The sequence below is a fragment of the Bos grunniens genome, chromosome 26 (genome assembly GCF_055505025.1).
Source record: "Bos grunniens cultivar Pamir isolate PY7600 chromosome 26, Bosgru_T2T1.0, whole genome shotgun sequence".
Taxonomy (NCBI): domain Eukaryota; kingdom Metazoa; phylum Chordata; class Mammalia; order Artiodactyla; family Bovidae; genus Bos; species Bos grunniens.
The window spans coordinates 19,301,955-19,323,012 of record NC_141190.1 but is presented as its reverse complement, the minus strand read 5'-3'; the positions used below and the strand labels follow the sequence as shown (position 1 = coordinate 19,323,012).

The 21,058-nt window shown below is 50.4% G+C and overlaps 1 protein-coding gene across 3 annotated transcripts in view; it reads left to right on the top strand.

Annotated features, from left to right (window-relative positions):
- The first annotated feature begins 2,376 nt into the window (after positions 1 to 2,376).
- Positions 2,377 to 21,058, top strand: part of CRTAC1 (cartilage acidic protein 1) — a 151,897-nt gene continuing 133,215 nt past the window's right edge. For all 3 annotated transcript variants that reach the window (XM_086379485.1, XM_086379483.1, XM_086379482.1), the window contains exon 1: positions 2,377 to 2,546. In XM_086379485.1, coding sequence (XP_086235611.1) covers positions 2,523 to 2,546 — 24 coding nt within the window. In that variant the 5' untranslated portion in view covers positions 2,377 to 2,522. The remainder of the gene's footprint in view (positions 2,547 to 21,058) is intronic.

The following is a 21,058-nucleotide window of genomic DNA, read 5'->3' as shown; positions in this document are numbered from 1 at the left end:
CTGCACTTCTGGTCCACTGAACCCTTATGTGGCTAGCTGCAGGAAAGCATGAGGTAGAGCTGTTTTGTGCACAAAGCCTATTCACATCTGGATGGCTAATATCTGATAATTACTGCATTGGTTACAAAATCTGGTGGGTTTAGGCGAGGGGAGGCTCCACATCTGGGGCTGCTGTTCACAGCTTCACCAGCAAAGAGAGAGGTGAGAACAAAACCCAGCAAAGGTGTGTTCAGAAGCTTGGGATTGAGTGAAACTGGTTAATTACCAGTCACTTGCTGTCTCCCAGAGTTGCAGTTTCTGGCTAAGGAAGGCTCACAGATCAGACAGAACATGACAACCTGCAACTTATTTCTACACTGAAAGGGTGGCGGGGACCGAGATGCAGAGACAAGTGTGGAGCCGGGGCCATAACCACGTGACTCAGATGCCCTCAAAATAGGGTGGTGGCATGAGGCAGCAGGGCACAGAGTTCCCAACACTCCTTGTGGAGAGGACTGGGGATCACGGGTACCCACGGGGCAAAAGTCTATTTGCTCTTTGGCGAAGGTTCCGAATCTGCTTTTAAGGATCCATGAACGCCCTAGCATTGCATGTTAACATGTATGTATGTGATCGAGCATTTTTCTGAGACACAGACTCATTCCATTAATCATACTCTTGAAAGATTCAAGAGTTCTGTGATTCCCCAAGAGGAAGGTGATTATAAACCACTATCCTAGACCCCTAGAGAAACAGGATGTTGACACTGGGCAGAGCCCCAAGAGAGTCCCTAATGATCCTGAAATTATACTTAAGGTGTGTGTGTGTAAATGTGTATGCTTTTCTAGAGAAAGGATTCAATGGTTTTCATCAGATTCTCAAAAGCACCCACCACCCTCAACAAGTTAAGAAACTGAGCTAGATCCGGGACCCTCAGAGCTAGAAAGATTGCCTATCCTTTGCTATTTCTTTCCACAGGAGGGTCACAGCCTCCTGAAAGCAGGGCCCAAAGTAGCCTCTGAAGGTTCTGCTCAAAATCTGGGGACACCTGGGTCTGGGGCTGGGGGGACCTTCTAGGAAAGAAGACATTTGGAGTCAAGGGCCCAGAAGGCAGGGTGATGGTCATAAAGTCATCAATAGACGAGAAAACAGTCCTAGCTCCCTCCTCCTCAGATGGCTTATTTCCAGGTCTTTCTCTTCCCAAGTCTGGTCCCCCAGCTCTCAGAAACCCAAAGTCCATATTCGGTTCAAGGTGCATTCAGTAAATCCTTACTAGGTAAATCCTTCCTGGCACCTATTAGGTGTCAGGCTCTATTCTAGGCGCCTGACTTCAGGTCTCTTTCCAGTCCCGCACGCGAGGACTTTGCGCACTGCCGATCAAGGGCGTTCTTCCCAAGCTTAGCCCCCACTACACCCGGTCCTGAGAGGCTCAGACTACCCTGCCCACCGAAGTGGGCTGGGGTTTGATGAGTGGGGAAGCAGTACCTGTGAGCAAAGCGGTGAGGGAAGCTGGAAGAACGCACTTGACCAGAGCAGGTGGGCCGGGCGCAGCCCTGGCCCGGGGGTGGGGGCGGGGGCTAGGCGGGATGGGATGGGGACACCGCCAGCGGGGCCAGCGGGAAGGCGGAGAACTGAGGAGGAGGGGCGAGATGCTCCCCACGGCCGCCTCCGCCGCGCCTCATCTCGGGGCTGTGCTCGCCCGCTCCCCGCCTTCTGAGGCCGTCGCGAAGCTCCGCTCTCCATACTGAGCAGTCCCTGGGAGGCGCTCGGACACGTCCCCAGGCCGGATAAAGATCGGCTCGGCGTTCGCTCCGCAGCGCAAAATCTCGCCATCAGCGCTGCTCGCGCTGCCGCTCCGGCCCGGCCCGGCGACGCCAGATCGCTATCTGGGGAATCGGGAAGGCACGCCACTGCCCCTGCCGCCACCCTCGACCCTGCGCACAGGGGTGGCCGCGGGGCCCTGGGACTCACTGCCCTCCCCTCCCCCCTGCCTTCCTTCCCGGCGCTTCCTCCCTGGGGACCCCTGCTTCCCGCCGGCCCCGGGCCCCCAGCGCCCCCCCAGACGCCCTCGCCCCCATCGCCAGGCCCGGCTGCCTCCTGAAGGTTACGCGACGCAGCGGCGAGGCGCGGGGGGCACCCGCCCTAGCCGCCGCCTGCGCCGCCGCCCACCCCAGCGCCCGCCGCGCCGCGCCCGGCCGGCCCGGCTGCCGGCGGCTGCCACCGCAATCCTGGCTCCTAAATCAGCGCGGGGAGGCGCCCCCTCCCCCTACCCGGCTCCCGGGGCTTTCCGGACCGCGATTGGCCGCGCCACCCCCGGCCCCCAGTTCCAACTGCAGCGCCATTGGCTGCGGGTCTCCGCCAGCCTTTACATAAGCCCCGGCGCGCTCGAGTGGAGTTGTATAAAGCGAGCGAGCGGCGTCGGGGCGGGAGGCTCGAGGCCAGCCCGGGACCGGGGCTCCGAGCTGGAAGGCAGCGGCGGCAGAGGCGGCAGCGAGCTCCGGCTCTCCGACGCCCCCAGGCGGCGGGGCTGAGAGAGCCCGAGGATGGCTGCGAGCGCGGACCCCGGGGTGAGTACCCGCTTCAGTGACCCCAACCCCTCAGGCAGAGAAAGTTTCTCCCGCCCTTTGCTCCCTCCCGATCCTCCCGCAGGGTTGGCGGGGATGGTGGCTGAGAACACCGAGACCGCTAAGGCGGCGGCGGCGGCGGCGGCTTGGTTTCCAACTTGCCAAGAGGCTCAGGACTCGACTGGCGCGCAGAGCCTCCCGCGGGCTGTGGGGAGAGGCGGGCGCCGGGCCGGAGGTGGAGGAGAGGTGGGAGCGGAGGTGTGGGGGCTACAGCTCTCACAGCTGGCAGAGAAAGTGTTGGGGGCGCCCTGGAGGTCAGCTGTTTGGGGAGGGGGCGGTGGAGCTGGGAGGGGGCGGAGTAGGTGAGGAGGGATGTACGTGGGGTATTGGGGAGTCACCCAGCGAACCAGGCTCAGCTCTGGGCCGGGGAAGCTGCTGGCCTCGGCCAGCTGCCTATGCTTCCAGGGTGGGGAAAAGCCCTGGGGAAAGCTAGCGCTTTTCACCCCCGGGAAACCGAGCTCCTGGGCACAGCGCTGGGTGGCAGAGAGCTCCGAGAGCCAGCTCCGCGCGGCTTAGCTGTCAGCTGCTTTTGCTGGACCGAGGTGTGGTCTGCTTGCTTTCATCCAATCTTAGACAAACCAGCTTCAGGCATTCCAGGGGGACCGGGGGTCCTCCTCGGCCCAGGGAGGGGGTGGGGGGGGAGGCACATGGAGGCTTTGATGGGGCAGGAGGCCGAGCTTGGGGGCATGCCCAGCAATGCAGCGCGCTTTTTCGCAGCATAGTAGTTGAGAGTCTTGGTTAGTCCCGTTTCTGCAGAAACCAACTCAAGAATCCAAAGTCATCCCAGCCCTGGATAGGAGCCTACCAGAGTGGCGGTGAAATGTGCCTGGGGTTGGTGTGGGAGGGTCACTTTTTTCCCTCGGGGAATGACTAATGAATATTGCTGCTGGTGGTGCTATGGGGGTACACCTACTGTGGCTATTCTGTGTCCCAGGAGGTGCTTCAGCTCTCTAGGCAAGACATTTTCTTCAGTCACACTTGGAGTGTCTTCTGGGATGGGTGCAGGACTTCCCAAGTGAAGCCAGGTGAAAAAGGAAAGGAAGCAGGTTCCAGCGATAGGGAATAAGTCTGTAGTGCTGTCTTGAATCAGGGGAGAACTCTAGTGGGAAGAGAACGCTACAGGAGGGAGATTTTTTTGACCCTGATGACTTGGGCTGCAGCTACCCAAGACTGAATTGGAGCAAATTCAGAGTCACCCTGTACCTCTCTCTCAGCCACAAGGGAGGGGAGATGGAGAATGGAAAAGTGGGAATATGGCGGTTGTTCCAATATGGCCCTTGAGGAAGCATTTGCTCTCCATCTGACTTAAGAACATGTTATTGGCAGCAGGTCCTAAAGTCCATTTAAGAGGCAACAAAGGGAGTTTAAGGTCTAGATGCTGGCACAGTGGGCCACAAATAGAATATTCTGGTTTACATTTGGTACTAATGGTCTCTGGAGAAGGTCAAAAGTAGGTGGTCAGCCTGGAGATCTTTTAGCAGGGCTCTGGATTCATACCCCCAAACCTAGCTCCGTCCTCTGCCCACAGTCAACATTTTTCTTCTGCATTTCCCCAGACCTTCTCGCCACTGGGGATTTGTACAGCGAAATACCTGCTTGTTGCTCTTTCTTCTCTTTTCTCCATCTGGGCTGCACCTGCTATTCCGAACCCTGATGTTTATTACTCTGCACCTTGATGTTTGGTTAACATGTACTATCACAGCACAGTAGTGCCCTATGAATGTGTGGGCCAACGGTCTATGTAATTCTAGAAAGTGAAATATATTCTTAAGCGAGCAGGACTGCAGACCAGGAAGGCAGGCCTATTAAACAGCTTGTGACAGACCTGTTCTCAATCTTGCAGCCTGCTTAGGCAATGGAAGCTGCCCAGCAAGCTCCTTGGCGCCCAGTAGGGGGCGCCAAAGGCACCCAGCTCAGGACCACTGACTTACTCACTTCTTGCCCTTCACTGGCCATAGTAACTTAATGCTTTAAGCAAGCTCAGGCCTTTAACCGTCACCTTCTTGATTGGAACCCTTCTACCACGTACTTCCTGGACTTCAGGTGGTCCTGTGATCTCAGGTGCAAGGAGATAGATACAAGTGCAGCATTCCAAGGAAATAGAGCCGGTACCCAGCCCCACCTGCTCTCTGAAATTATCCTTTGTGCTTGGTGCTGGTGCGGTCTTTGAGCTTGTTCAGTATTCATAGAGCCCCAGAATATTAGAGCTAGAAGAAAGGGACCTTGAAGAGCACCTACTCCAAAGCCATCCCATGCGCACACAACTTACAGATGGGAAAACTGAAGCCCAGTCAAGGCAAGCATCTTGCCCAGAGTCACATGGCTGGTGGAAGAGATAGGACTGGGTCCTAGGATTTCCACTCTGCTACTGAGAACTCTCTCTGCTCCCATGACCTGCTTCCTCTTTACTATGGAGATTGATGTGTGTTCTGCACAGTTGTTGATATTGTGTAGTCGCTAAGTTGTCTCCAGCTTTTTTGCAGCCTCGCAGACTGCATATAGCCTGCTAGCCTCTCCTGTCCATGGGATTTCCCAGGGAAAAATACGTGTTCATAATTGCTGACTGAACCGACATTGGTAAATTAATACATCTAATAGCTTGGGGAAAATTTCCTCTGAATCTGTTATACAGACTGAGGAGGCAAGGAATAGATAAAGCTCTTGTAATGTACATGTACGGGTAATAGAAATTTCTAGTTATTCTTTCCCCTTCCTCCATTATCTTGTCTTGTTATTCCAAGTGGTCATGTAGGGAAAAACAATGCAACTCCAGGTTTCTCTCCATGCACTTAGGAATCAGAAGTGCCCAGCCCCTCGAGATGATCTTGGAACCCAAGCCTAGGGCTCTTCCTTCTGCTCAGGAATGCTGGAGTAGGGTCTCTGTCCCATAGTCACACCACTGCCTATGGGACCTCCAGTAGTTGGATCCTGGGTGAAGCGAAGCATTTCCAACCAGTATTTGCCCATTTCCCCATCCTTGCGGCTCCCAGCTCAAGGTCAGAGTGCTGGGATGTTCTATTTTTGCAAAATCCTCATGTGAGGGTTTCTTGGGTGACCTGGAAGATACTACCATTTCCATTGCCCTTTTTCTGTTCTGAGTCTGGCTGTCGACATCTGAGCTGGGCCCTGGGAAGGAGGTTTGCTGAGTGGCCTACGGGCTGGCCCCCTCCTCCGGTGTCCTCTCCTCACCCTGCTCCTTTGCACTGTGCTTGGAGTTTCCCCCAGAGTGTCTGCAGACTTGGCAGTGACCCTCAGGAGGAACCAGTGCTGCCGAGCCAGAACTCCGAGAGGCAGATCCGCTTCTGTCCCTAAGGCTCACCCAAGGGATGCTTGTTGCCAGGGAAGGTGCTTGAGTTTTCTCATCTCCTTCAGGCTCTCAGACAAGTTGTGTCTTTGTCTTCAGGTGGGGGAGGCGGGTGGTAGGATAATGTGGACCACAGAGCCACAGTCCCTTCCTTGAAAGCAGGGTTCTGAGAGCCTGGACTAGGGATTTGTGCCTGCTCCCAGCTCTGTCTGAAGAGTTGTGCCTGCATTCCCAAGGCTTGGATTTTTCTTGGATAAAGCCAGAGGAGTATAATTACATAAAACACAGTGATAGCATGGGATCTCTAGATTTTTGTTTGAATGTGGAAGCGGCGTCAGACATTGAGGAAACAAGAAGTTGCCTCTTACATGAGTCCCACTATAACCTGCTATAACCTGACCCTTATAACCTGCTCTTGCTGGGAAGGCAGCTCAGTAGTGGGAAGGATGCAGGCTTAGAATGTGACTCACCGCTTCCTGTTTAGGAACCTTGGACAAACTGCTTAACCTCTGCATACCTCAGTTTCCTCCTCTGCAAAATGGTGAGGCTGGAAGGCCGTGATGAGGGTAAGATAGTGAGCATCAAGGAAGATAGTCTTTAACATGGCTCTGCCTTTGGTGAGATGTAAAGAAGAATAGATGGGAGGGGATAATATTACGGGGTCACTGGGGACTGCGCTGGGTCTTCCTTTTCCCTGTGAAAGAGACCAAACGTCCAGGTCTGCCCGTCAGCCTCTGCTCGCAGCAACATCTGGGCTGTGGACAAGACCTTCTTGACAGAGCTGCTATCTTCCTTCACCCACACTGGGGCTTTCATTTGGGGGTTCTGCCATGCTTGGGGAAAAGAAATTTTACAGGTCCCAGGATAATTCTGAGTGTGATGGAAGGCCCTGAGCTATTGATTCTAGGAAGGATCTTTGTGCTAGGAGAAGGCTTCCTCGGAGCTCAGTGATTTAGGAGTGCTGACAAGCCCGTGCTCACCGGGCCTCCTGCAGGCTGCAGATGCAGGCTTCTGGGCCAGCCAGGGTTCTACGAGGGATTTCTGGGGAGCCTGACTGGTTGCTTAGGGGACATAAACCTGTGAACTCTCCTTAGGAGAAAGCATGAAGTCAATTGGTTCATTATCACACTAGACACCCCCGGACCATGGAGGGCACTTAAGAAATGAGAAGCTAGCAAAGGACAAGGAGGTTGTGTTTGAAAAGTCTATGGAAAGGTGTGAAGGGGTTGGAGAAAAAGACCTTTCTCCACTGAACCACATGATCTTGACCTTACTGATGTCCTTGGGCAGTGAGCAGAGGGATTACTGTGCCCATGTGGCAATGTCTGTAGACATTTTTGATTGTGACGGCTGGATCGGGGGTACTGTTGGCATCTAGGGGATGGAGGCCAGGGATGATGTCAACCATCTTACAGTGCACAGGACAGGCCCCGACAAAGAACTGTCTGGCCTAAAAAAGTCACTAGTGCCAAGTGGAGAAACCCTGGACCACAGCATCACAGCATGGACTCAGAGCGTGTTAGAGGTGGAGGGATTTTAGCAGTATTCTCACCCAGCCCTCCCACTTCACCGCTGAGGACCCTGAGGTCCAGAAGTGAAGAGACCAACCAGAATCATGCAGCAAGTGAGTGGCAAAGCTCCTCTGCACCCCAGATCTGCTGTCTCCTAAGAGTGACTTACCCAGACTCTCCCCAGAGTTGTTGTGAAGGTTCAGTGTGAGCTGTGAAAACACTTAGAAAATTCTAAAGAGGTTATTATTAATATTGCTATTATTAAGAACTGGGGAGTTTGGAAAGCTCTATTTCTGGCTATGCCACTGACTCATGGTACGAGTTTGGTGCATCATTCCCCTGCCCCCTAGGCCTCTTGTGTGAGGGCCTGTGGGGTTGGGGGGGGCGGGCGATGGTCTCAGCAAATGACAATTTCATCATGATCAATATCTTCAAAGAAAAGTCCAAAGATCTGCCCCTCAAAAAGCCTAGACACTTTAAAAGAAGATAAAAATTTTCCTTGAAAGAAATCATGTTGACTTCGTAAGAAGAAAAACGTTTGCTTCTTGGAAAAACTCCAGTCCCCGGGCCCTGTGAATTGGTTCCAGCCCAGGAAATCTGATCAACATCCGGAGGAGAAGCTGAGAGCTCCCCAACTGACAAGCGGGCTGGATTTGTCCCCACTCCCTCCAAGACTTCGCCACCCTTTCCTGCTCAGCCCTCTTGGCACAGGGAAGCTCTGCAAGGAACTTGAAGGAGGGGTGGGCAGGTATGTCATTAATTAGTAAAACCTCGTTTACTTAACAGACATATTCTTAAAGATCTCTTCCAAGGGACATTTTGACATATTACTTTAATTAGCCATAGAAGAATTGAGAGTGCCGAGAGTATAAAATGACCCTTCCTGTGGTTTCCAGTTACTCTTATCTTTGTTTGCACCCAACAAGTACAGTGACAAGGTCATGGGAGTCATTGCAGAGCTAAGAGGTCCTGTTGACTGAGGAAGGGACTGCAGGGACTTCTTCCCTCCTTTACTGCCGCTCCATCTACCTGGAGAGCCTCCCCACTTCGGGAGACTTGCATTGGCATCCCTACCCTCCTTGGGGATAGGCAACATGCCCAGGAACCTGATTCCCTGCCTGGATGGACAGAGGAGCCTTGCAGGGTTCCTGGGAGCAGCCTCAGCTGGTGTTTCTCACAGAAGGCCTGGCCCTGCCCTTGCCTTCCCTGCACTCACGATTGGAGGTAGGAAGTCCCTAGAGGCTCTCCTTAGAGTAGGGTTCTCCAAACATGGAGCCATGGACTGGTACAGTCTGCAGCCTGTTAGGAACCGGGCTGCACAGCTGGAGATGAACGACAGGCATTCGAGTGAAGCTTCATCTGCGGCTCCCCATTGCTCCCATTACTGCTTGAACCTTCTCTCCCTCCACCACTTGTCCATGGAAGAACTGTCTTCCACAAAACCTGTCACTGGTACCAAGAAGGTTGGGAACCTCTGCCTTAGAGGACCAAAGCTACACCATTCCCTGGCCAAATTGGGAGGGTGGACACACACACAGACCTCACCCAGTTCCTGCAGTGAACGTGGTGTGCGTCCTGCAAGTCCAGGGCAGGCCAGCCTCCGGAGGTCAGTCCATGTAATGAGACTTGGTGAGCACAAGGGCCCTTTCTCTCACTTTGCCCCAGGGATGTCATGTTCCCTTGTGCCCTGGTCTCTAAGAACAGACTTTCTTGGAATGGCAATCATGTACCAGTCATCTGAGAAGCTATGTATATCCAAAGAGCCTTTTGCAGGCAGGGAAAGGAGAGTCCCGGAGAAGGAGAAAAGCTGCCTTGCAAGCAGCGGGGGCTGAGACACCATGTCTTTTGTTCTCAAATGCAAATCTAGTGCCTAGCATAGCATTTTGGAGAAGGCAATGGCACCCCACTCCAGTACTCTTGCCTGGAAAATCCCATGGATGGAGGAGCCTGGTAGGCTGCAGTCCATGGGGTCAAGAAGAGTCGGACACAACTGAGTGACTTCACTTTCACTTTTCATTTTCATGCATTGGAGAAGGAAATGGCAACCCACTCCAGTGTTCTTGCCTGGAGAATCCCAGAGATGGGGGAGCCTGGTGGGCTGCCGTCTATGGGGTCGCACAGAGTCAGACACGACTGAAGCAACGCAGCAGCAGCAGCAGCATAGCATTTGGCAGGGGGAGGGGCTCCACAGGTGCTCGGTGGGTGAACTAATGAATGTGTGGATGTAGGAGGCCAGTCTGGAGTAGAGTTGGCCCTTGGTATTAAAGTGAATCTCCAGTCCAGCTTTCTTTCTGGCTCCTTCTTCCCAGAGCTGGCATTTGCCCCAGGGCTCTGTAAACCCACAAAGGTCCTACTGATCAAGCAAGGTCTGAAAGTGAAAGTTGAAGTCATAGCCCTATGGCCTATAGCTTGCCATGCCCCTCTATCCATGGAATTCTCCAGGCAAAAATGCTGGAGTGGGTTGCCATTTCCTCCTCCAGGGGATCTTCCCAACCCAGGGACCGAACCTGGGTGTTCTGCATTGCAGGCAGATTCTTCAATGTCTGAGCCACCAGGGAAGCCCCCTCAGGAGCCCACATAGGACCCACACATGACATGGTACCAGCTCTGAGCCTGGACGGGCTGTTTCTCTTCCTCTTCATCTCCTCCAGGTGCTCACCCCCGCCCCCCCCCACCCTGCCCCCCACCCCCCAGCAACCAGGCTGCTCCAGGGAAGCCCAGCGCGGATCTATCTCGGTAGCAGCAAGCTGATAGAATAGATGATCACTTGGATTTCCACCAAAGACAGACTAGGGAATGAATCATTGCTTCACGGCAACATTCCCAGGAGGAAGCTTTTAAATAGCAAGGTCCACTAATGCATTTTAAATGATTTAGGGAAAAAACCTGACCCATAGACACTTAGGCCCAGGAAAGAACTTTGGAGGTCATCCAGGATGTCCAGTCCCCTCTGTGATACTCTCACTCACTGTTTGGAAACATGGCCAGCCTAGCGGCCCTGCACACTGCTGCCCCAAATCTAAAATGCCATTTCTAAACCTGTCTGATCATGACTTCAAACCTCCCGCTCCTCACTCTGAGACAGGCAGGCTCTACAGGCTCCAACTGCTGCCTCCACGTGAGCAAAGAATTATCTGGCCCAGCACATCAGTAATGCTGAGACTGAGAACCCCGGGACCAGTGCACCATTCCTGCCCTCCCTCCTTTCCCCACTGCCCCCTCCTAAGGGCTGGAGCAAGGACTCCTCAGATGGGTCAGTTTGGGAGAACTGGGCATCAAGAGCCCTTTCTGGACTTACCTCCCTGCACATGCTACTCTCTGCCATATGCTGAGCTTAGCCAGGCAGGCTCAGGCCCGCCCCTCCCCACAGGGAGGGCTGCAGGAGGGTACAAGTACATCAGCAAGCACCAGGGACCCCACTCCAAAGCCTGGCCTTCCAAACAGCTGTATGTGTAATGATGGTGGCTTTTTAATCTCTATCTGTCTGAGCCCCACCTGTCTCCTCCCCTCCCCACCTTTCTTCCCCTTCACTAATCCTGAATATGAACAGGGAGGGAAGTGGGATGCTGTTCACTGGACCCTTTCAAACCCCAACAATCAATCTGGAAATCTGGCGTCATATTTGGTTCTTGCTTCCTCCTCATTTTTCACAACTTCTGGATCACTGAGTCAATCTGCTTCACGAATCTCTCTCAAAGCTGCCCAGTCTTTCCATCCACACTGTCAAGGTTCTGCCCCCCTTATCCTTCAGCTGACTAGCGGTAATACTTGTTAACTGCTCCCTGCTTACTCTCATCTTGCCCTGCTTGTAAGTCTCGGAGCTGATCATCACTCTTCAGGCTAATTCAGGGGACCCTGTACACAAGCAAACAGAGATATTTTTTTAATAGCAATTCTTATAACAAGTACTATATGAGGAATGAGTAGTATTAATAGTAACACCTACCTACCATTGGCTACGTACCAGGCACTGCTCCAGCCCCTTATGCGGATAATCTCCTTTAATCCTCATAGTAACCTTAGAAGGTAGGCACTGCTCTTGTCACTCTTTTACAGATGAGGAAACAAAGGCACAGAGAAGTTAAGTAACTTGCCCAAAGTCACACAGCCAGAATGTGGCAGAGCCAGGATCTATGTCCAAGCCAACTGGCTCCAGAATTGATGTCCTTGGACACTACACTAAATAATCTCTTTCACTAAACGGTCTTTCTCACTTGATCTTAAACCAAGTGAGATGGGAACACACAGTGGAAGGAGCAAGCATCTGCCTGGGGCTGCCAAGGAAGGCCTAGGAGAGAGGCACTGAAGGACTGGCCAGAGGGACAAGGTGAAGAAAGCATTCCAGGCAGAGGAGCCAGCGTGTGCATGGCGGCCGAGCAGGGTCATGCAGCCCTAGGAGGCTCGGTGTGGCTGGGGTGGGACAGGTGCTGAGAAAGGGTACAGCTAGGAGGTCACTGCAGACGGTGCCTGCAGCCATGAAATTAAAAGACGCTTACTCCTTGGAAGGAAAGTTATGACCAACCTAGATAGCATATTCAAAAGCAGAGACATTACTTTGCCAACAAAGGTCCGTCTAGTCAAGGCTATGGTTTTTCCTGTGATCATGTATGGATATGAGAGTTGGACTGTGAAGAAGGCTGAGCGCCGAAGAATTGATGCTTTTGAACTGTGATGTTGGAGAAGACTCTTGAGAGTCCCTTGGACTGCAAGGAGATCCAACCAGTCCATTCTGAAGGAGATCAGCCCTGGGATTTCTTTGGAGGGAATGATGCTGAAGCTGAAACTCCAGTACTCTGGCCACCTCATGAGAAGAGTTGACTCATTGGAAAAGACTCTGCTGCTGGGAGGGATTAGGGGCAGGAGGAGAAGGGGACGACAGAAGATGAGATGGCTGGATGGCATCACTGACTCAATGGATGTGAGTCTGGGTGAACTCCGGGAGTTGGTGATGGACAGGGAGGTCTGGCGTGCTGCGATTCATGGGGTCTCAAAGAGTCGGACACGACTGAGCGACTGAACTGAACTGCGGAGGTTGGAAAAGGCTGTGGATGCCTCATGTACAGCAAAAGGGTTAGGGATGACCTTGCTGGAGAGACATTTTGGAAAGATGGCCTCAGTGGAGGGAAAGGCAGGGGCTGCCATTCAGTCACTCACTCAGTTATTCACTTCCTGGTCTCGTGTACCTCTGCCAAGCACTGTCCGAGCATTGAGAAAACAGCTGAGAACAAAGTAAAGTTCTTGCCCCAGCGGAGCATACATTCTAATGCCTCAGTCATTGGCATTTCTCCACACTGTCCCCTGTCCCCTCTTCTGCCTTGCCAGCCTGGAAGACAAAAGACAGCCCTTCTGCACCTCTATGTCCTATGCATCTTCCCTAGCACCATGAAAATATAAGGCTTCCTCTTCCTTCCCTCTACCTGGGGAGAGCTCCCGATGCTGCCTGAGGCTGCACTTACAGGAAAGAGACTTGGTCCTAGTCCAGAACGAGGCAGATGAAAACTCAGGGGACCCAGGCTGGGAGGCGCCAGAGAGACCAGCAGGCTAATGAAATGGTGTTTCTGCAAGTGCGAAGACAAGTGGAGTCTCCCAGCCTCACGCACAAGGCGCCATAGGTCCTTAATGAGTATTATTAACTGCTTGGACTTCCGGGTCTCTAAAATGGGAAATGAAATGAGATAATGCATGCCCAGTGCCTGGCAAACAAAGTCAGTACTTGGAAGGTAATGGCGACAGCAAGGATGCTATTGCTACTGATAAGTGTTTTTCGAATGAATGAACGCCTCTCAGGAGATGGAGTCCAGGCCCACCAGGTGCTCCCGTCCTGTGGTGGCTGCCAAACGTTCAGTGGAACTCACAGGGCTGTCAGACTTTGAGGCGTAGACTGGCTTCTATTGCTGATTTGTCTAGGGACCCTGATAGAGTTCTTTGACTTTTTAAACACTGCTTTCCAAACGCAAAACCTCTCAGTTTATAGTCATATACACATCCAATCTTCAAGCATTTTGCAGATGTTAAGGGCCAGGTTAGAGATGATGCCTGAGGCATGGCTTCTGACCTCAAGGAGCTTTACGGTCCACTAGGGACGAGACATGATACAGGGGTAGGTATTCAGAGTAGCAACAGGTAGAAAGAGCAGAGAGCCCATAGGAAGGAGGGTATTGAGGTGGTGGGGAGTGGGAAGAGCAGGCAGGAAAGGCCCCCTGGAAAAGAGGAATGATGCACTGGTCCAGGAGCTTTCAATCTCAGCGTTACTGACATGCTGGGCCAGATAATTCTTTGCTGTAGAGGGCTATCCTATCCACTGCCAGCCGCATCCCTGGCCTCTCCCCACTAGGTGCCAATAGCACCCCCCTTCCCTGGTTGGGGCAACCAAAAATGTATCCAGGCATTGCCAGATACTGAGGGCAAGGGAGGCAAATTGCCCTTGGTTGAGAACCGGTGCCCTTGGCCAATGGAAGGTCCTCTGGATGGGAACCCAAAGAAGGAAAAATGAGTGCTCCCTCTAACTCATGACCCAGAGTGTGGGACCTCTAAATAGGCAGTGCTAGGAGGGCAGGTTGGGGTGACATCTGGTTCTCCAGACTTTGAGGAATCTGATGTCTTCTTTCTCGTCTCCTCCTGCTTCTCCTGATTCAGCTAACTTAGCATCGTTTACCGCTCAGCTACACCACCCCACCTACCTGCGTGGAAATGTTCTTCTTCTCCTCCACGTGGCTAATCTAGATATCTTTGTTCCCCTTCCTCCACAGCACCCCTCCCCTTGTACTGCAAATGTTGACCAGCTTTCTCCCTGGAACCTGGGCACGGAGCACAGTCCCCAGCTCATGGAGCAGGGCAGCTGGGGCGGGGGGGGGCACACAGAAAGTGTCACTGTGGGTCAGTGAGCTCCCCAAGCTCTCCTCCGAGGAGCCTCAGTCCCAGGCACTCCTTAGCGAGTCTCTGTGGGTCCCTGGTGGCCCAGTGCATGCAGGGTGGAGTACTCCACGGCTGCTTCTCTTCCTCTAGCCTCTGCTCTCCTGCAGCTTCTGGAAAGGGCCTGTGCTCCCCGCTGGTTCCCACATCTGAAGCATTCGGGGCTCTTGCTTTTGTAAGAGTTCAGGGCGGTGTCCTTGGCGCTTGCGATCATTGCTAAAAAACTGCTTGCCCTAAAAATTGCCCTGGAAGCCTCTCCCCACAGCTGGCTGACCCCACATCAGAGATCTAGGTTGCTTGGTTACCAGTTTTCAGACCCAATTCAGGAAAGTCCCGAGGCCGCAGAAAACTGAGTTTGGCTGTATGTGACCTGCAGCCAATGTCTAAAGACTGCCTAACTTAAAGCTATCTGTGTGAACGGCGAGAAAAGAAGCAGTGAGCCTGGCCTCCGAGAGGCACTCCCTAGCTCACTTAACCCTTAAACCCACAGCACGTCATAGGATTCCCATGTTACAGACGAGGATATTTGAGATCAGAAAGGTGAAGGAACATGCTCAAGGTCGCCTGCTACTTTCTGGTGGGTCCAAGTCCAGCCCCCTGACTCTGCTCTTTATTTATTTATTTTTCTCTATCTCACTGAGGATTGTTCAAGACATCTGCTTATGGAACATTTTTAAGAGATTATTACAAAGCAATTCTTCCCACTTCCTGAAACACAAGTCCTACCGCCTCTCACCCTTGTTAAGACCCCTCTCTGCTCCCTCCTTCCACCTCCCCTGCAGGAACAGCCTGGGTGCTCACGCCCTGCGTCCTCTGCCCAAACTCTACCCTTGGTATTTATCCTCACCTTCCCTGGGCTATGCTGCCCCTGGATCCTCCCATGGCACTTACATCAGTTACTACTTAACGCCACTCCTGCCTGTAGATACATAGAAGGTGCTTGATATACAGCATTCAAGAAAGCAAAAAACATTCAGTTCAACCCGCTTTTTAAAATTCTATTTTTAGCTTTTCTCCACGTTCTTCTAGAAGATTGAGATGTTCACAGTCGTGTGACAGGAGGTTTCTGAGCCAGCCCTGTAAAATGTAGGGTCACCCTGCACCTGCTGGCCTTCTGCTCCAGGCAGTACCATCCTGCTCTGCTTTCTTCCCCAAACTCCATATCCTGCCTCCTCCTATGATACTCTCTGGCTAAATAGATTTTCCTGATAGACCTCAACAAGCTGGTGATGAATTCTGGTAGCAGAAACATTTTTCACTTCAACTCCAATTGCAGCTTACACTCCCATCTGGGGACCACGAATCTGGGGTAGTGGTTCTCAGTTCAGGCTGAGAATCTGGGTGCAGAACCATTAACATAATCAGGGGAGCTTCTAAAAATACAGTATGTGGCACCCGAGTCCTGCCCCAGACCAGTTATATCAGAAACTGGGGTAAAGGATCTGGGCAGCAACCTATCTCTAAAAACTCCCCATGTGAGTTGACTGGGCAGCTGGGGTTCCAACTCATCAGTCTAGAACCTTACTTCTGAAAATGGAGTCTTGGGACCAGCAGCCTCAGCATCACCTGAAGGCTTGTTAGAATGCAGAATCTCAGGCCCCGCCCCAGACCCACCAAATCAGAATCTGCATTTTACCTTGACCCTCAGGTGATTTGTAAGCATGTTACAGTTTAAGAAGCACTGCTTTGGAGAAAGAACAGTTTCAAAATAACTGTGTAACAAGTTGCAAGCAGTTTCTGCTGATTCGCATTATCATTTGGACAGTCCTTCCTTCTTCCGTTTAACAAACGTTAAGTGCCTCCGAGTGCTCTATACCAGGATGGTTTGGGTTTGGGGAAACACACCGGCATGCTTATTCATCTTGGCTTGCAAATTCCTGCCCATACCCCATTTCCTCTAGGCTCTGGCCATTAATAATAGCTGTCTATTGCCTACTAGGGAGAAGGCAATGGCAACCCACTCCAGTACTCTTGCCTGGAAAATCCCATGGATGGAGGAGCCTGGTAGGCTGCAGTCCATGGGGTTGATAGGAGTTGGACATGACTGAGCAGCTTCACTTTCACTTTTCAGTTTCATGTGTTGGAGAAGGCAATGGCAACCCACTCCAGTGTTCTTGCCTGGAGAATCCCAGGGACGGGGGGAGCCTGGTGGGCTGCTGTCTATGGGGCTGTACAGAGTTGGACATGACTGAAGTGACTTAGCAGCAGCAGCAGCAGCATTGCCTACTAGACCTGATGACATCCCCTGCCCCTGCCACCACTCCAGTTCCAACCTTTTCCTTCTTCTCAATTCTTTATCAAAATTAAAGTCAGAATCTCTCTTTGTCACTCACTATCAATTGTGGTAATTTGACTTTGAGCTGAAGACACCTAGTACTTCGAATATCTAATGATCAATGAGCTTGCAGCCCTAGGATTGGTTTCAGAGTCTTAGATCTAGAAGCAGAGAAGTTTCTTAAACTAATCACTATAGTATATATGTATGGCTTATGGACCATAAATGTGTAGTTTATGGACCAGGACCGTCAGAATCACGTGGGAGCTTATTCAAAATATAGATTCTTGGGCCCTCCTGCAGATTAATTGAATCAGAAACTGCATTTCAGCAAGACTCGCAGGTGATTCATATAGTACATATTAAAGTTTGAGACCTCTTTCAAAAGGACTTGTGCCCACTGTATACTGTTGTATTCAGTGCCCCTGACCCCGCAGCAGGCCACTGTTGACCCACGCCTCCACCATAGACTCCTGGACACAGACAGGCACGTCTGGCTCAGTCTCTTGTGGGGACACTGCTCCTTTCTCCTGGGTCCTGGTGCACACAGGGTTTTGTTTGTGCCCTCCAAGAGTCTGTTTCCCTATTCCTGTGGAAGTCCTATAATCAATACCTCTGGCCTCCAGAGTCAAAGCTGGGGGTTCTCAGTCCCTTTGCCAGATCCCCAGGTTGGGAAATCTGTTGTGGGTCCTAGAACTTTCTTAACAGTGTGAGAATTTCTTTGGTATAATTGTTCTGTGGTTTGTGGGTCGTCTGCTCGGCAGGTCTATGGTGGGGCTAATGGTGACCTCCTCCAAGAGCTTCCTAAGTGATCAATGCAAAGAAATAGAGGAAAACAATAGAATGGGAAAGACTGGAGATCTCTTCAAGAAAATTAGAGATACCAAGGGAATATTTCATGCAAAGATGGGCACAATAAAGGACAGAAACTGTACAGACCTAACAGAAGCAGAAGATATTAAGAAGAGGTGGCAAGAATAAACAGAACTACACAAAAAAAAGATCTTAATGACCCAGATAACCATGATGGTGTGATCACTCACCTAGAGCCAGACATCCTGGAGTGTGAAGAAAAGTGGACCTTGGAAAGCATCACTACAAACAAAGCTAGTGGAGGTGGTGGAATTCCAGTTGAGCTATTTCAAATCCTAAAAGATGATGCTGTGAAAGTGCTGCACTCAATATGCCAGCAAATTTGGAAAACTCAGCAGTGGCCACAGGACTGGAAAAGGTCGGTTTTCTTCCAATCCCAAAGAAAGGCAATGCCAAAAAATGTTCAAACTGCCTCACAGTTGCACTCATCTCACACGCTGGCAAAGTAATGCTCAAAATTCTCCAAACCAGGCTTCAATAGTTCATGAACTGAGAACTCCCAGATGTTCAAGCTGTATTTAGAAAAGGCAGAGGAACCAGAGATCAAATTGCCGACATCTGTTGGACCATCAAAAAAGCAAGAGAGTTCCAGAAAAACATCTACTCCTGCTTTATTGACTACACCAAAGCCTTTGACTGTGTGGATCACAACAATATGGAAAATTCTTAGAGAGATGGGAATACCAGACCACCTTACCTGCCTCCTGAGAAATGTGTATGCAGGTCAAGAAGCAACAGTTAGAACTGGACATGGAACAACAGACTGGTTCCAAATTGAGAAAGGAGTACATCAAGGCTGTATATTGTCACCCTGCTTATTTAACTTATATCTGGAGTACATGATGCAAAATGCCAGGCTGGATGAAGCACAAGCTGGAATCAAGATTGCTGGGAGAAATATCAATAACCTCAAATATGCAGATGACACCACCCTTATGGCAGAAAGCAAAGAGGAACTAAAGAGTTTCTTGAGGAAGGTGAAAGAGGAGAGTAAAAAGGCTGGCTTAAAACTCAACATTCAGAAAACTAAGATCATGGCATCTGGTCCCATCACTTCATGGCAAAGATATGGGGAAACAATGGAAACAGTGAGAGACCTTATTTTCTGGGGCTCCAAAATTACTGCAGATGGTGACTGCAGCCATGAAATTAAAAGGCACTTGTTCCTTGGAAGAAAAGCTATGACCAACCTAGACAGCATATTAAAAAGCAGAGACATTACTTTGCCGACAAAGGTCCGTCTAGTCAAAGCTATGGTTTTTCCAGTAGTCATGTATGTATGTGGGAGTTGGAGCATAAAGAAAGCTGAGTGCCAAAGAATAGATGCATTTTTGAACTGCAGTGTTGGAAAAGACTTGAGAGTCCCTTGGACTGCAAGGAGATCAAACCAGTCAATCCTAAAGGAAGTCAGTCCTGAATATTTTGGCCACCTGATGCAAAGAACTGACTCCTTAGAAAAGACCCCAGTGCTGGGAAAGATTGAAGGAAGGAGGAGAAGAGAACCAGATGGTTGGATATCATCACTGACTCGATGGACATGAGTTTAAGCAAGCTCTGGGAGTTGGTGAAGGACAAGGAAGCCTGGCGTGCTGCAGTCCATGGGGTTGCAAAGAGTCAGACACAACTGAGCAACTGAACTGAAAGTTTGAGAAGCACTTAAGCCCTGGTATAGAACTGTGTTTCTTAAATTTTGCAAATTAGAACCATATAGGGAGCTTCTAAAGTTCTGATGCCCCCACTGCATCTTATGCCAAGTAAGTGAGAATACCTTGGGTTGAAGCCCAGGCATAAGTATTTTTTTATTATGGTAAAATATACATAACATAAAATTTACTGTTTTGGTCATTTGTAAGTATTTGATTCAGCGATATTAAATACACTCTTGTTGTCATACAAACATCACTCCCATCCATCTCCAGAGCTTTTCATCTTCCCAAACTGAAACTCTATAACCATTCAACACTAACTTCCCATTCCCCTCTCCTCCCAGCCCCTGGTAACCACCATCTACTTTCTGCCTCAATGAATTTGAGTATTCCATGTACTCCATATAAGTGGAATCATACGGTATTTGTCTTTTGTGACTGGCTTCTTTCACTCAGCATGATGTCTTCTAGGTTCATTCATGTTGTAGCATGTGTCAGAATTTCCTTCCTTGTTAAGGCATGTCATATTCCATTGTAGGTATTTGCCACACTTGGGACATGTAGATTGATGCACACTTGGGCTCCTGTAACTTGCTTGTGGCTATGGTGAATAATACAGTTACAAACTGGGGTATACAATTATCTGTTCAAGTCCCTTCTTTCGATTCTTTTGGGTATATACCCAGAAATGGAATTGCTAGATCACTTGGTAATTGTTTTTTGGACTTTTTTGAAGAACTGCTGCTGTACAGCAGTTTTCCACAGCAGCTGCACCATTTTACAGTCCCATCAGCAATGCATATGGGTCCCAATTTCTCCACATCCTCACCAACAATTGTTATTTTCTGGTTTTTTGATTATAGCTATTCTAATGGATGCAATGCTATGCTAAGTCACTTCAGTCGTGTCCAACTCTGTGCGACCCCATAGACGGCAGCCCACCAGGCTCCCCTGTGCCTGGGATTCTCCAGGCAAGAACACTGGAGTGGCTTGCCATTTGTGTTATCTTATTGTGGGTTTGAGTTGCATTTCCCTAATGATTAGTGACATTGAGCATCTTCTTTTATACTTATTGACCAGTTGTGTATTTTCCTTGAAGAAATCTTTATTCAGGTCTTTTGAATTGGGATCTTTTGTTGTTGTTGAGTTACAGGAGTTCTTTATATATTCTGGATATTAATCCTTTATCACATATATGATTTGCAAATATTTTCTCCCATTCCATGGGTTGCCTTTTCACTCTATTGATAGCATCCTGTGATGCACAAAAGTTTTAAATTTGATGTAGTCCATTTAATCTGTTTTCTTCTGTTGCCTGTGCTTTTGGTGTCATAGCCAAGAAATTATTTTCAGACATGGGTATTTTTTAAAGCTCCTCAAGTGATTTCATTATACAGCTAAGGTTGAGCAGTGTGTCTCAAACTTTAATATGCATTTAGACCACCTGAAATCTTGTTAAAATGCACATTTTGATTTATTAAGTCTGGGGTAGGGCCCATGACTCTGCATATCTAAGAAACTCCTAGCTGATGCTTATGCTACTGGTCTGGGGACCACTGAGCAGCCAGGGTATAGAGGAGCATTTCAGTGATTTCCTTCATCTGAGGCCTGAGATAGAGGGGGAATATTTGCCAGGCTTTTTCCTAAGTTTCCCACTATACCTCTTCCCCAACAGGCCCTCAGCTGACCCTCTAACTTTCAACTGGTGCTGAGCAGCCCTGGTGGGTACACTAAGCGCCTTTGGCATAGCAGAAAAATTAAAAATAAAGGACCTGTTCCCCCCACTCCACTCTCAGCCCACCCCCTAGGGAGACCATCCACTGGTCTGCCTCTGCTCAATGCATTCACTTCCACGCTAATGATGGCCAATTCCTGTCTGGCCTTGGCCCCTGTAAGGAAACCGCTATAGAGCTCTGCTGAAAAGCTGTTTGGCT